The sequence below is a fragment of the Tupaia chinensis genome, unplaced genomic scaffold (genome assembly GCF_000334495.1).
Source record: "Tupaia chinensis unplaced genomic scaffold, TupChi_1.0 Scaffold143247_2, whole genome shotgun sequence".
NCBI lineage: Eukaryota > Metazoa > Chordata > Mammalia > Scandentia > Tupaiidae > Tupaia > Tupaia belangeri.
In genome coordinates, this window is record NW_006203092.1 from 1,140,325 (window position 1) to 1,156,900 (window position 16,576).

Here is a 16,576-nt window from a genome sequence, read left to right on the forward strand (position 1 = left end):
GATTTTGTGGTCCCTTTTATAGCTTCATTTAAAAAAAATATATATAAAATCACCTATGTTCTTGAATTTTGACCCAAACTCCCTTGAATTTAACGAAAATTATAATAGTTGCAACTGCCTTAATTGGTCTTCCTCTTAAGATATGATATAACTAGAATGATATTATTTTGCTTCCCAAGCTTTGGTTACGTTTAAATGTTTTCAAATGATGGATATAAATGTTTATACTATGAAGTTCTTAGAAACCAATTACACAGGCAGGTTTGTATCACTTGAAATTTATATTTAAGCACAGGTAAAGTATAAGTATCAATAGAAAGTTACCAGTTTCCTTTTCTATATTGTAAATTTGAAATGTAAACTTATTGCATCATCTACAGCTTAAGAAATAGAATAGAGATCTCTTCACCTTCAATAAACTATATGCCTATGATATAACTTCCACTAAGCATTAGCCTATATTTGTAGTATTATCTTCTAAAATCATATAGCTCTTAAGTGGAATTAAATATTATTTTTGACGCTTTGAATATAACTGAGTTCAAATGAGCTTATTTTTGCCTTTTTAAAAATGTTGCTTTAAACGTTTTTTCCTTCTTTTGCAGTGGCATTAATTGCTGTGGTTTCATAAACCAGTTCTTTTTTATTTTCTGCTTGAGAAAGATATAAGTGAAGGATTTTTGGACTCATCAAAGTTCTTATAGATTAGTGACAGCCAGTTATTCACAAATTTTAGCTTACTGCTACAAATACACCTGTTATTTTTGAAGACTGTGATATACAGTGGCATATTCATTATTTAAATTCAAGCATGCTGAAACACATATTTAATTTTATTGGATGTTTTTACCAGAGCTTAGACAATTTTTCAAAAGGTAAAACATAATGATAACTAGCTTCTTATATTAATAGCACCATGAGGTCTTCTTTTCATCTTAGAAAAACATTTTTAAGAAAACTGCAAATTATATATTTTTATGTGTAGTAAATTTTTGATGTTTTTCTCTCAATAAATATTCCTTTTTTTTTTAGCAATACATACTGAAATATTTAGAGTTTTTTTTTTTTTAAATGTATTTTTTTGTTATAGGGCACGTGCACTTGCCAGAAAGAGAGAGAGAGACAGAGAAACAGAAAGTGAGAAATCACTCCCCAGGGGGGATGGCCATGCCGCAGTCTCTTCTCCATTCTCCTCTCGGGATCTTGGGCATGCACGCACACGCACCCAGTGTGAGTTTAAGCCACCCAGTCTGGGACTCGAACCACGGTCGCCTACATGAGAGTTCAGCAACATAGCCATTATGCCAACTGCTAGTCTTTAGAGGTGAAATTTTATAGCTGAAATTGGCTTTAAAGTAATCTGGGGTGGGAGCTGTACTATCCGGTAGTCTGGCAGTTAAGGTAGCTAGATCCCACATGGCTGACCACATGGTTTGAATCCTGGACCTGTGGCATGAGAAACACACCAGGTGGGTGTGTGTGCATGCCCAAAATCTTAAAAGGAGAAAAATGTGGAAGAGAAGGGATTGCAGCATGGCCATTTCCCACGGGGAGTGCTTTCTCTCTTTCCTTTTTTTTGTTCTTTCTGTCTCTCTCTGGCAAGTGCACACACCCTCTGGCAAATTAAAAACAAACAAACAAACAGTAATATAGGGGGAGGATGTGTACATGGAAGTAAAATGAAAGGAGATTGGTTATGAGTTGATAATTGCTGAAGTTATGTGAGATTTATTACTGTTCTGTTTGTGTGTATTTGAAAGTTTTAATAATAAAATTACAAATTTTATCACACACATATATTTTAGAACATTTTACTTTAAATTTATAAATATCCATAAAAAATCACTCAAGTTGTTAAAGCCAGGGCATATTTCTCCTATTATGCGTTTCCTCCTGAACATTTTTTTTTTTTTTTGGAGAGGTTTTCACTACAGGGCGTGTGCACTCACCAGACAGACAGAGAGAGACAGAGAGACAGAAAGCGAGAAATCACCCCCCAGGGGGGAATCACACCGCAATCCCTTCTCCTCCATTTTCCTCTTGGGATCTTAGGCACGCATGCACACGCGCCCGGCGTGAGTTTTAAGCCACCGGGTCCGGGACGCAAACTGCGGTCGACTACGTGGGAGTCCAGTGACATAGCCATTATGCTAACTGCTGGTTCCCTCCTCCTGAACATTTGATTCCCACTAACTTCATGGTACAACCCTAGTCACCTGACATGATGACCTTCTATATCAGTTATTAATTTGATTGGGTTAATTGTATTTATTGAGTTGTCAGAAAAGTCATGATGCATTTTTGCATAGAAAACCAAAAAGTACATTATGACTTTTCCAATAACCCATTTAATATCTGTAGCACTACCTTTATCCCAACTCTTAAAGCTCACATTATATTTTGGCAGTATTAAATATTTATGTAATGGATGAATGAATTAAAAGCACTAAATGCTTTTATCATAGCACAGTTTACACTGTTTTGTGATCCTTTTTCTTTTCTTTTTTTTTTTTTTTTTTTGAGAGGTTTTCGCTATAGGGTGCGTGCGCTCGCCAGACAGAGAGAGACAGAGAGACAGAAAGCGAGAAATAACCCCCCGGGGGAATGGCCACGCCGCAATCCCTTCTCCATTCTCCTCTCAGGATCTTGGGCATGCATGTACCCGCGCCTGGCGTGAGTTCTAAGCCACCAGGTCTGGGACGCGAACCGCGGTCGACTACGTGGGAATCCAGAGACATAGCCATTATGCTAACTGCTGGTTCCCAGTCCTTTTTCATTTTTTCTTAGCCCAGTACTAGATTTTTTTTTTATGTTTGTTTACTTCTTCCGAGAGAGAGAAAGAGAGAGAGAGAGAGCCCCCAGTAGGATCTTGATTTCCTGATCCCCCTCCAGCTGCAGCTAGTCCCAGATCATGGGCACTAGATCATGCCTGGCTTATTCAGGGAGGTCTCTGGATGCAAAACTATAAGCCTCCCAAGTAGGTCAGCCTCATCATGGTTTTTTTTTTGTTTGTTTAAATATATTTAAAGAACTTTTTTATTGATCTTTATTTATTTTATTTATTTGTTTTAATTTGACCAGAGAGGAAGAGAGTGAGGGGTGAGGGGGGAGAGAGAGAGAGATCAAGCCACCAGGGGAGAGAGAGAGAGATCAAGCCACCAGGTCCGAGACTCAAACCACGGTTGGCCATGTGGGAGGGAGTTCAGCGCCTTCAACCACCATGCCACCTGCTGGTCCCCAGCCTCATCATGTTTGACTGACATAATACTGCCTCCTTCGCTAGATCTTACACCTCATAGAAGCTGAAGTGAATCTGTTCACCATTGAGTTTCGAGCAACTAGTGTAGTATCCGGCATAAATTAGGCCTTCAATAAGTATTTAAGATGAATGAGATAATCTGTCTTTGTAAGTAATACCCCTGATTTCTTTCTCCATTTTTGGCTAATTTAACCTCCATTTAAATGGAGGTTTCTGGAGGGTTGCTCTCAACTACCATTGTGATCATATTTCATTCATTAATAGCATTTTCTTATCAGGGTGTGCATTGAGATACTTGCACAGGGCTTCCACAGCCCTTCATTGTGTGGGTCCTGCCAGCTGCTGGCTCCCCTTCTTCTCTGCACTTCACCACTCTGGATGACTTGACCTACTTGCCTATTTTATGCCCTTCCCCCGGCCTCCCCATTTTTACTGAACATCTCTCTGGGAATGCCATCCCCATGTACATTTTTAAAATGGCTCCACTGGAGGATGCTTTGCTAACCATAGGAGGCTGAGGGGATCACCACCCCACACACAGAGGCTGTGGGTGTAGCAGCAAATGCCACACAGTCCCTGATCACAGCACACTCACTCTCTCTTCACTGTCAAGGTCCATTTTATTCTTATCATTTTCCTCTCCACTGACAGCATTCCTAGGAAAGGAATTTATATATATATATATATATATTTAACAGTCTCACTTTATCTGGCAAATAGAGAAACCCAATAAATATTTGCAGAATGAGCAAATTAAGGAATGCAGGTTTTCACTGAGCAAGTGAATGAGTTTTCCATGGAAGATGTGAAACCGATGATATACTTACCAGCACACACAAAGGTTGTTTTCTACATTTGTACCAGGTTGTCGTCTATTGTGTTTTGTTTTGTTTTGTTCTGTTTTATAGTGTAGTCAGTAGTTCAAAGGACAGCCCTCTGAATCAAATAAATGTAGGAATGAAATGCTGAGGTAAAAAAGACCTGATGTGAACCAAGGAACTAAGGGAAACTTGAGAGTGGGTTTCCCAAGCTCAAGGTTTATTTAGTAATGGAAATATTCCTAATAAGTTAGTGAAGTTTTTGGTAGCTTCAAGGGATATTATTTCAGACAGATATTTAGGAGCTACGACATAGTTGGATCTTTGACCCCTAGCATATATTTTATCAAAGAGACAAAATACAAAAATACTAAATTGGTGGAAAATGAGACCTCTTGTTATGTTGACATGAACATCATAGCTTAAGAAGTTCATAAAACGTGGATTTTTTTCCCCTTTCTTCCCCAGATATGTCTTCTCCGACTACTATGAAGAAGCCTGAAAAGCCATTGTTCAGCTCTACATCTCCACAGGATTCTTCCCCAAGACTGAGCACTTTTCCCCAGCATCACCACCCCGGAATACCCGGAGTCGCACACAGTGGTGAGGAATTTCAAGCAGAGAGAAGCCTCGGTCTTGTATGCAGGGCCAACCCTCAGAAATGGAGCAAAAGTTTATCATAAAAGCTATAGTGACCATGTTTTCTAAACCAAAAGGGGAAGGGTCACAATCTGATCAAATATTTTCTTACCAATTTATGAGAAAAGATTTTCAAAGTCATACAATTAAATCATATATGTGTATGTGTATGTATGTATATATATTTATGTATATGTGTATATGTTTTGTATATATATGTGTATATATATATGTATATATGCAAAACATAAATATATAATATATATATTTAAATTGCCTTCATTGGAAAAATTTCAAACACAGGAACTTAGAAAATGTGAGGCACCTAGTCATCTTAACTATAGCTTCAGGCTTGGACTGAATTCTTTATATTTGACTAAGGGAAAAAGGAGATTTCAAGAATGTTGCTGACTTGGGACCAGCAGTTAGTGTAATGGCTATGTCGCTGAACTCCCATGTAGCCGACCGTGGTTCAAGTCCTGGACCTGGTGGCTTAAACTCACACCGGCACGTGTGCGTGCGTGCCCAAGATCCCAGGAGGAGAATGGAGAAGGGAGGAGAAGGGATTGCGGCGTGGCCATCCCCCCTGGAGGGTGATTTCTTGCTTTCTATCTCTCTGTCTCTCTCTGTCTGGCGAGCGCACGCACCCTATAGCAAAAACCTCTCCCTCCCCCCAAAAAAAGAACAGTAGTACTTTTCTTTGACAATTTTTTATATGTACAAATTCTTTAGGTTGGAACAACTGATATATGTCCGATATCTTAGTTTAATAGGAAAAAACAATATGATATTTCACATTTGCACTTTAACCAACAACTAATATTAAATCCTCATTCCAAACATAAAAATGAGGTACAATTAATATGTAATACAGTATGAGGGTGTCTTCAAAAGGTTAATGAAAAATGCAAATTATGAAAAAAGACTTTGCATAGATTTAATTTTTTGCACCAAAATAAGCTTGTACTATAATTCTATTTTTCTATGAGCTTTTTAAATTCCCTTAATATGCTTATTAGTCTTTTTTAAAGAATTATTTTATTTAATTTTATTTATTAATTCATTTATTTTAATTTGACCAGACACACACACACACACACACACACACACACACACACACAGAAAGAGAGAAAGAGAGAGAGAGAAAGGAAGCCACCAGGTACAGGACTTGAACTGTGGTCAGCCATGTGGGAGTGTCCAGCACCTTAACCACCATGCCACCTGCTGATCCCCCATATGATTATTACTCTTAAGTCTTAAAGAGTGATAGGCTGAATTTTCAGTAATGACTATTTTATACATAAATATGTTTACTAATACTCTTATTTGTTTAGATTTATAGTTAGGCAATTCCTTCAAATTAAGTGAATCTGAATTTTAAATCTTTATTCAAAGGATACAACTTCCTTTAAAATAAAATCCTTAGCTTTGGTTTGTATGTTGATATTGTTGCTATACTTTAAAAACGTGTGACTTTTACTGCAGTCATTTAAAAAATTATAAAATTGAGAGAGGAATACAGTTGACCCTTGAGCATATGGATATGAGTCCACTTACATGCAGCTTTTGTCCATTAAGTATATTTTAAAATATTTTGGGGATTTGCAACAGTTTGGAAAAACTCATATGTGAACCATTTGAGCCTAGAACTCTCAGAAAGAAAGAAAAAGGTATGCTATGAATGCATAAAATATATGTACATACTAGTCTATTTTATCATTTCACTGCCATAAAATTTACACAAATGTGTTATAAAAAGTTAAAATTTATCAAAAAGTATGCACACAAACACTTACAGACCATTCATGGCACCATTCATAGTAGAGAACTATAAACAAAAGTAAAGACATGGTATTACATTATAGCTGTATAAAATGAATAGTAATACAGATTCTAGGACTGTAATAATGTCGTAGCTACCTCCTTTGCTATTGAGGTGAGCTCAGTGTCGCAAGTATCTCCTTAAAATGCTCTGGAACACATCTATGCTTTAGCAGTTGGTTTCTGCACTAAATTGTGTATCATAGTAAAAAGTGATCTCTTACCCTTCCGCGTATTTTTCATTGTGGTCAGTGTAATACCATAAAGCTTGAATAACACCATGGGATCCGTTACCTTCTCATTTCTGATGACTGGTATTAGTAATGCATAGAACATCTACAGTATTTTATATCACTTAAGACAACATTGATGTAGGAACTAACAGACAATTCATATTATAAATAGATGATATAAACTTATGGTATTGATAAACATGGTACAGTACTATAAATATATTTATATTTTTTTCTTTAGCTTACTTTATTATAAGAATACAGTATATGAGGGATCAGTTAGTAGCATAATGGTTATGTCACTGGACTCCACATAGTTGACTAGGGTTCCAGTCCCAGACCTGGTTGCTTAAAATTCAAGCTGGGTGCGTGTGCATGCATGTCCAAAATCCCAAGAGGAGAATGGAAGAGAAGGGATTGAGGCATGGCTATCCGCCTTAGGGTGTCATTTCTTGCATTCTATCTCTCCGTTTTTCTCTCTCTCTCTCTGGCAAGTGCATGTGCCCTAAAGCAAAAATCTCTCTACAAAAAGTAAAGTAAAATAAAATAAAAAATTATAGTATTTGATACAAATAACGTACAAAAGGTGCATTAGTCAGATGTTTATTTTATCAGTAGGCTGTCCAGTCACCATTAGGATATTAGTAATTAAGTTTGGGGTCAAAAGTTGTTTGATGTTTTTTGACCTCATGGGAGGGGTCAGTGCCCCAGACCCCCATATTGTCCAAGGGTCAACTGTATACAAATTAAATGTAGTTTAAACATTTTGACATTTATGGGGCCAGTAGGTGGTATGGTGTAGGTTGCTGGACTCAGTGGTTTGAGAATCACGCTGGGTGTTTGCATGTGTGTGTGCCCAAAATCCCGAGAGGAGAATGGAGGAGAAGAGATTGCAGCATGGCTGTCCCCTCTGGGGGATGACTTCTCTCTCTCTCTGTCTCTCTCTCTGCCTTTCCCTCTCTGGCAAGCACATACAACCTGTGGAAAAATGTTCAAAAAAAAGAATTTTTGTATTTGTTATTTGTACTACTGAGATAGATAAAAAAAAATGAGTAAGTAATAGATTTGCAATGTTGAATATTTGGACAAAATAAAAGCCACACCAACCATTTATTATGACATGTTAAAATATTCATATTTCTAACATTTGAAAAGAAATATTATATTTTTATATAATGAAATATGAGAGGCCTGGATAAGCTTTCCACTTCGACCCTTCACCAGATAGGTGTTCAAGAGCTAATATATTAGGGCACCTTGGTTATGAAAGGCAGTTTCTGCCCTCAAAAAGCTCATGATGTAGTGGGGAGACAGAGGGACTACATCAGTGGCTACATCACACCAACAAGAGATACTCACCAAGAGACCATGTTTCAGGCAGAGATAACAGCCTGAAATGAACACAGGTAACAGCCTGTATTAGAGCTCATTACGATGAGAAACTGTTGTATATCCATTGATCCACAAATCTCATACTGTGGCCAGAGATCAGGACAAAAACGGTGTCCCAGGACTAAGGACTAAAGCCCATGAGGACCCTAAGTACCTATGATGTTGTTGGGATCTTATTTTGAAAGTAACAGGAAGCCATTGTAAGATTTTTATCAGAGAAGTTACACGATCATAATGGCAGTTTTGAAAACTCATACTTATGGAACTACAGAGGACATATTGCAAGGGGCAAGATTGGCGGAAAGAAGATAGTTAGGAGTTCTTTGCAGTAATAGAAGCAAGAAATACATATATTAGGTCGTTGGGAAAGTCATGATGTATTTTTCTATGCAAAAATGTGCCATGACTTTCCAGATAACTCAATGCATGTATGGAGAATGAGTTTTCAAAAACTTCATGGAAGATGACTATTATGAAAAAACTATGCATGGATTTCATAAGTTTTTACGCAAACATAAACTTGTATTCTATGTTCCCACTGCCTTTCTGAGGTCCTCTCTTATGTTTGTGTTCTTTCATAATGAAGAAAAAAATTTTGTCTTGAATTTTGCTTTTCTTCTTTTAAAGGACTAGAGTGACTTTTATTGATAAGGTAGTCATTTTTACTTCTATGCAGTTACAGCAGGCCAGTTAGAGCTCGTGTAAGCACAGTCCCAGGTTGCCTAGGTATTTGACCTCAGACTGGATTTGTGACCAGTTCAGTTGAAAAGAGAGCTATTCGTGAGCTACTAAGGCCAAATTGATCTCAAAAACCAGAGGACCCAAAATGTAATTATGCATATATCCTTCAAGGGTTTGTGTATAGATAGATGTTAGCAAAGGCCCCAGTTAAACTGAGCTGAGCATTTAGACATTAAGGAAAAAGTTGCTATATTTTACATAGATGTTCACATTTCTTTAGATTACCCTCTCAAATGTTATACTTTTAAAATCAGGTAATATTTTGATAAAAAGTTTTGTTTTAAGAAATATACAGTTGTTCTCTGAAATGCATCTCTTTGATGGAGGATGCTCAAACTTTGGGTGTGCGAAGATTACAGGGGGCACCTGTTTACAAGGGAAATATCCGGTATCTCATTCCTACAGATTCTGATCCACTAGGTCTGTGGTTGGGCCCAGGAATTTGTGTTGTAATAACGAACCAGTGGATTCTAAGAAATAATGCTCTGGACATTCAGAGAGAAAATTCTGATTATAAAATTGGTTTTATGATTCTTATATGATAAAGATTCTGAATTTCCTGTGTCTTCTGAATAAGTTTCCTTTGGGGGAGAAAAGCAATATCTCTTAAAAAGTTTCTCTCCCCAACCCCCACAATTACAAAGTTGGAGTTAAGTCATTCCAGATTATTTTCCTTTATAGATCAAAGAAAGAATTTTTAAAAATATTATTTGCTAATTTGCCTCATAAAACATTAAATGTTTGTTATTTCCTATAATATAGATTGAACTATTAAGTAGAAACAGACATTTAATCTTTACAGGTATTGGTTAGCACTCTTGATTTTTTTTTTTTTTTTGCTATAGGGTGCGTGCGTTTGTCAGACAGACAGAGAGAGACTTAGAGACAGAAAGTGAGAAATCACCCCCCAGAGGGGATGGTCACGCCGCAATCCCTTCTCCTCCATTCTCCTCTCGGGATCTTGGGCACACACGCACACGCGCCCAGCGTGAGTTTTAAGCCACCAGGTCCGGGATGCGAACCGTGGTTGACTATGTGGGAATCCAGTGACATAGCCATTACGCTAACTGCTGGTTCCCAGCACTCTTGATTTTTACTTATATAAATATTTCTGTCAATATTATAGAGATAACAAGCATACCATTATATTCTTTTCTCATCTTTTAGACTTAAGAATTATATTTAAAAACTAAACAATAAATTGTGATCATTCTATTGTTGGAATTTATAATAAAATTAAACATTGTGCACATTGCATATATTTTACATTTATTTCCCTTTATGAAATTATTATTAAGTTTGTGATCTTTGGGTAAGTTAATATACCTATCTATATGTAAGTTTAAATTTGCTTTTCTGTAGGGTTTATACTTGGTTTTACCATAATAATATCTTTTAAGCTACAAATAATAGAAGTTACAGTAGGAAGAAAAATAGTTGTGTAATAGACCTCTTTTGGTTTCAAAAGGGCCATTTTCATTAGGAGAAACTATTCCTAGGCCCTATGTTCAACTGTGCATAAGTGCTTATACAATGACCCTGTGATTATTCATGACATGGAATTATTTTATATTAGTTATTGACTTCCCTACTAAACAACTGGCAGCTTGGATATATTGGGAAATGCTTTAATTCGAAATGAATACATAATAATTTTCTACTGTCTTGAATTTTGGTAGAAAATTTGTCGATCTCCTGCCCTCCAATTCAATAACTTGGTCTGGACATGTGAGACAAAGAATTGATAACCTAAAAGTGCATTTTGGATGGGAAATAGCTTTGCTCAAGGAAATGTTTTATCAAGTACTGCTGTGACCTACACAGAAGCAGTTTTTATTTTATTTTTTTATCATTCATGGTTTTGGAAAGCAAGATTGTTCATTAGCATGAGGTTTTGTCTCGGTGTGCTTAGGAGTACTGCCACTGAGTAAAAGTGAAAGAGTAACTTACTTTAGAAGACCATGGTTAAGTCATGGGATGAAATGAATGGCTACCAGTTTCATAGTTTCACAGTGTTCTTTAGGATCTGAACGGAGCAGTAAGGAAAACAGCTAATGAGTCGATCTTTCCTTTTTTATCTTCTGCAGTCATCTCAACTCGAACTCCACCTCCACCCTCACCGCTGCCATTTCCAACACAAGCTATCCTTCCTCCAGCCCCATCGAGCTACTTTTCTCATCCAACAATCAGATATCCTCCCCACCTGAATCCTCAGGATACGCTGAAGAACTATGTACCTTCTTATGACCCATCCAGTCCACAAACCAGCCAGGTAAACAAAAGAGATAAAATAAGATTAGATCCTAAGGGAGATGGGACAGGTCTAACTCTAAGACATGAAGGTTGGTCAGTTTGTCTGGCAGAATATCAACCCTTCAAATTCATCTTCAGGAATTTTATGGTAACTCAATAAGTTTGTATTTAAAGGTGGCTGAATGACAGGTAGGAAAGTGTGTTGCCCCAAAGGGGAACCTTTGTGAAGATGTTATTCGTTTAATGTGTTTGGATTTTCATTGACTGAAGGGAAAGTTTATGCAGAAAGCACATGGACAAAAACACTCTGAGCGGGAGTTCACACCTCTGAAATACCTGGTTTGACACAGAAACAGAGTGCTTATTTCAGGCAGGAGCAAGGTATGTGTTAAAATAAACACACACAAAAGAACTTACAGTTGTATTTATAGACCAGCTATTAGGTATTAAAATAAGCTTTGGTAATGTAAACATTTTCAGTGTTTGATGACTACTTGAAATATTCTTTGCAGAGACATGACTTATATTTAATAATGAGTGACATTACTAGAAGAGTTTTTTTTTTACCCTTTTTTTTCCTTTGTAAACACTGTGCAGAGTTTGTAAGGATTTGTTGTGTAAGAGCAGTGACTCATGTGCATTTCTCATTCACTAGATCTGTGGTTTCTTCTGTGGAGAGTTTGCTTTACAGGGATTTGATATGAATATTTTTCATAATAAAGTAGACAATCTGTGCCAAAGCGGAGTTTATCAATAATTACAATATATCCCAAATCTGCGATTTTTATTTTTATCTCATGGTTTGGTATTTGGCTTTGATGGTTTACCTCCAAGAATGCTGTCCATTTCTTATCTTTGTAATATAATATGAAGCATTCATGCTTAGGGAGAATTTTGTAAATTCTATTATTACTACTGGGTTACTAAAATGCTATTAAGTAGTATGTACTTATCAATGTGTAATGAGCAAAGAAAGATCAGGAAAAAAAGTAATTTTGTCCATAATTTGTTAAAGCTAATGCAAGATGGTCTTTTAGAATGTTTTATTTTGAATAACAACCCTGCAGTACCCTTTGGGTTACTTAAAAAGTTACCTTTAGTTTTAGTTCCATTAACTAATACAATAAACTAGGTATTGACCTTACGGTTAAGCTAAACCTTTTCTTTGTATTTTAGAAGAAAATGTTCAAATGGTGTAGCACATTTAATGAGCGTAAGACTAAGGACAACTAAGTAGAAGAGTGGGATCTTAGTATATCAGTTCAGAAATAAAATTTGCCGTCAGAACATGGATTCAGAAGTCTCAGTTCCTTAGAGCATTTTGCTAGATTCAGCTGGGAACAGTGCACACAAGGTCTGATTTTAATTTGTGTAGAATTTCCATGAATAACAAAGTCTAATTAAGACATCCATTAAAAGTCCTTAACGTTAATTCAGTGTGGAAAATCTTAGAGTTCCATTGGATTTTTTTTTTTTTTAACTGATGTCTTAATTAGGCACTGTTAGGGGGAAAATTATGCAAATTAAAATCAGGCCCTTAGTGTTACGCATTTCTTTAATTATTCAGTGCTTGTTTTACGTATATTTCAATTTCTTTATAAGTTAAGAGGGCATATTAGGTGATAATCTGCCTATATTGTTCTCAGTTTTCTTCACATTCTCAAGGTAAAGATCCAGCTTCTAAGAGAAGCATCTTGCCCTCATCTCAATTAAAACAAAACAAAACAAAAAAAGCCTCTCAGGATTTTGTATAATAGGAGCAATGTACTAAGTAGGATAATCCTTTCCTAATGCTGTTCAACTTTATCTTCAGAAAAGACATCTCTCTTTTCATATCTAGGCTATGAAAGATCATCTTTTAACAGCTTTAAAAGATAGATGCTCTGGTGGTGTTTCATCGTTTACATGAGTAGAATACTGAAGAGAAGTAATCTTCCTGTTCTTCTGACTTTGTTTCAGAAAACGTGTTTGCATTGACTTAGGAATTCATTCTTTATCACTTTTATTATTTATAAGTGAGCAAAATATCTGTCTATGTTGATTCAATTCCAGTAGTCAACGCTTGCAGACTGGGCAGGGTAGTATATCCAGTGGCAGCATTTCCTTGAAATTATTGTCGTTCTGCCTCTGTTCCAGGTAGGTACTATCACACTGTTTCAGTCAACACCACATTCAGGGTTCACAAACACTGGTCACCATTGAATATACCACCAATGATAAAATGAGTCCTTTCTCCTTTCACAAGTAAAATATATAAAGCGGTCATTTGCAATTGTCAGGTAAGCAGAACTTGATAGTCTGCTTTAGGTAGAAATTACTTTTTCCCTTTGAAAAGAAAAAAAATGGATTTTTATAGTATTTTTTAGAATTATTATTATGTCTACTTTGATATTTAACTCTGGCAAAACCTATTAAAAATAGTATTCCTCATATTGGCTACTTTGGCTCTAGAAAAAAAAGAAAGAGTAAATACCCCTTCACCATCTCCTGATGGCCGACTGTTTTTTTGCTCATGTTCTCACCTTGCACTGATTTTGATTGTTAAGTTAAGGAACTGAGATGCCTTTTCCTCCCCACAGCAATTTGGAAATTAATTGCATTACTGCTGCACCAATTATAGTGAGACAGTCATGCTATTCAGTGGAATATTTTGAATGAAATCAGGTTAAAGATATAACTCTCCAATAGGTTTCTGTAGAGGAAAACTCTGGTCAATTTTCCTGACATAAAGTTAAATACTTAAAATTACCCATGATGAATAGTCAGGATATTCAAGAAGTCCATTTTCTTTATAGAATAAACAATATGGCCTCTGAGGAACTCCACAAAAGACTCGGTTCAAGTCTGCAAGTCACAATATTTAAATGATATAAGCTGTTCATTTTCTCTAAATATATGTCTACTCATAGTTTATATGCAGGTATTGAGATAAATATTCTGCTTTCTTGCATTTAATAATTTAGATTATAAAGACAATATATTTGTGGAGAATAACCTCCTAGCAAATTGTTATGGATACCATGTCGTAGAGAATTTCAACATGACTGTAATCAAAAATAGCTTTCTCTGTCTAGAAAAATATATTTCAATATTTCTTCAAACAATGCACCCTTAGGATTTTGTCTTCTATCACAGAAACCATTTTTGCACCCAGGGGCTAACACTCAGAATAATAATATCTTTTCTATCATTGCCCAGGGGATTTTCTCAGTTAGTTCCCACAAATGTCAACAATAAATGTTTTGTATAACTCTCCATGCACAATGGAAGAGTAACTCAAATGACAATGTGCATTTCATTGTCCTCGGGTTCACTTCAGTACATTCTAATTTACTTTGGAATTTTTTTTTTGGTAGGTGTAAGGGCAGTAGAGCTAGTTCAGCATTTCGTGTTATTGCATGGAACTGAAATGATAGATTTTTGAAATCTTGTTCTATCTGTTTATATTAGTAAATCAGCAAAAGTTGAGTGGAGATTTGAGCTTCTACGTTGCTTGCTGTGTGTTTCTGAGCATTGCTGTGTGTGTGTGTGTGAGAGCACTTGAGGTTTTGAATGTGTAAGAGAAGGCCTTAACTGTAAGTGATGGAAATGATGTAACTTGAAGTGATTTGAGTTTACCTGACCGTAAGTGATGTGTGAGAGCTCCTAGGTAGTCTGTGTCCCTGTGTCAGTGATATCATCCTTGAGGTGAAAATCATGTTCTGAAAGCCAAAACCAACTGTAGAAAATGAAGAGCAGAGAATGGCAAAGTGCTGGGTTCTAATTCTAGGTAGGTCAGTAAGGAATTCCATGTTAGCCTCGGGCTAAGCATTTAACTTGAGCTTCCAGGCCTGCTAAATAAAAGGATCATATCTACCTGGCTCTCAAAGGTGCTACAGAGATGCGTTAACCTGTACAATGTGCTTTGAAGATGAAATATTTCTTTGAAATGCTGCTGCTTCTTATACAGCTAACCATTCGTTGGCTTCTCTGACTCAGACTGGAGAGGGCCCGGGTGGCCATTCTGTACCCTGTGTGGGATCCACGCGTCTGCGTGTGCTGAGTGGAGCTGTTGGATAAGATGACTGCCTTTTGGATTGTTTCACCCGGCATTCTGTTTTTGTTTTGTAGCCTAACAGCAGTGGTCAAGTAGAAGGGAAAGTGCCTGGCCATTTCACTCCTGTCTTGGCACCCTCTCCCCATCCCAGTGCAGTGCGACCTGTGACCCTGACCATGACAGATACTAAACCCATCACTACATCCACTGAAGGTGAGGCAGCTTCACCTACAGCAACCAGTAAGTATTTCTGTAGGAAATGAGAAATGTCCATCAAAGGCGCCGTTGGATATCTGATCCAAGGTGGAAAACACGGCAACTTTTCCAGCTACTCGACCAGATGGAGATTTCTCATTTAAGTGGAACTGGCAGGCATGTATGTGGCCTGGCTATCACATGCTCTCTCTTATCAAATTTCAGTCAGTGCATTATATTTGAAAAGGGAGAAGCTTATTTGTTTGAATGAACAGTTGTAACAAGAATAATAAGTCATGCCTGCTCGTTCAAGGTATACAGCGAAATTGCACTGAATAACCTAACTCAGTGTACAAGGTTTTTATATCACCCAAAGAGAGATTAGATAATTGTTACTTATTGGAGCATTCCTATAGAAATCAAGCCCCTTCACGAGGCAGACTGAATCAGTGCCTCTGTAAGATAATTGCATGTTTACATTACTGTAGGTTATGTCATTGTTAGAAACAGTCGCACAATGTTGGGTGCAGGCAAGAACATTTCAAAGCTTAGTATTAGACACATGGAAGCTACCTGCACTTTCATTATGTGCACCTTTATTTTTTTAATCCTTTTGATTGTTTTGCCTATCATGGTGCATCAGATACTATGCTTTATAGCGTGGCCATAACATTTGAAATGTGAGAGATTCAGCCAGTGAACATATGTAGTACATACCAAATAAGCCACTTGTCTCCTTTGCCTCTTCATATAGAGACTCAGAAGTATACAAGGAATTAATTTTAAATTGGCTTTTCCCAACTACCTGCTTCTTAGAACTGGAGCTGGGATGCACAGATTGGTAAAGTGGAATGGATAAAGATACTGGAAGGAGGAATTAGCATGTGTCTCATCAATTATATGTAAATCTTAAATTCATACCTTTTAGTTTTCCTTCCTGGAGCAAGGAAATCCCCATGCTCTGGAAATTCCCATGTGAAATTATAGAGATAATCAGAGGCACCTCTGGCTCTTTCATTCTTTTTTCTTTTTCTTTTTTTAAAGAGATTTTTGCTATAGGGCACGTTTGCTCGCCCGAGAGGCTGAGAGACAGAGAGCAAGAAATCATCCTCCAGGGGGGATGGCCATGCTGCAATCCCTTCTCCTCCATTATCCTCTTAGGATTTGGAGCACACACGCACATGCACCT

General features: G+C 36.9%; 1 protein-coding gene across 5 annotated transcripts in view; it reads left to right on the forward strand.

Moving 5' to 3' along the window:
* NFIB (nuclear factor I B) overlaps positions 1-16,576 on the forward strand; it is a 269,326-nt gene that overhangs the window by 219,173 nt on the left and 33,577 nt on the right. For 2 of the 5 annotated variants that reach the window (XM_006163839.3, XM_006163841.3), the window contains exons 7-9: positions 4,546-4,680; positions 10,991-11,175; positions 15,267-15,432. In XM_006163839.3, the coding sequence (XP_006163901.1) occupies positions 4,546-4,680; positions 10,991-11,175; positions 15,267-15,432 (486 nt within the window). The remainder of the gene's footprint in view (positions 1-4,545; positions 4,681-10,990; positions 11,176-15,266; positions 15,433-16,576) is intronic. The other 3 variants (XM_006163842.3, XM_006163843.3, XM_006163840.3) reach the window with 2 other exon arrangements.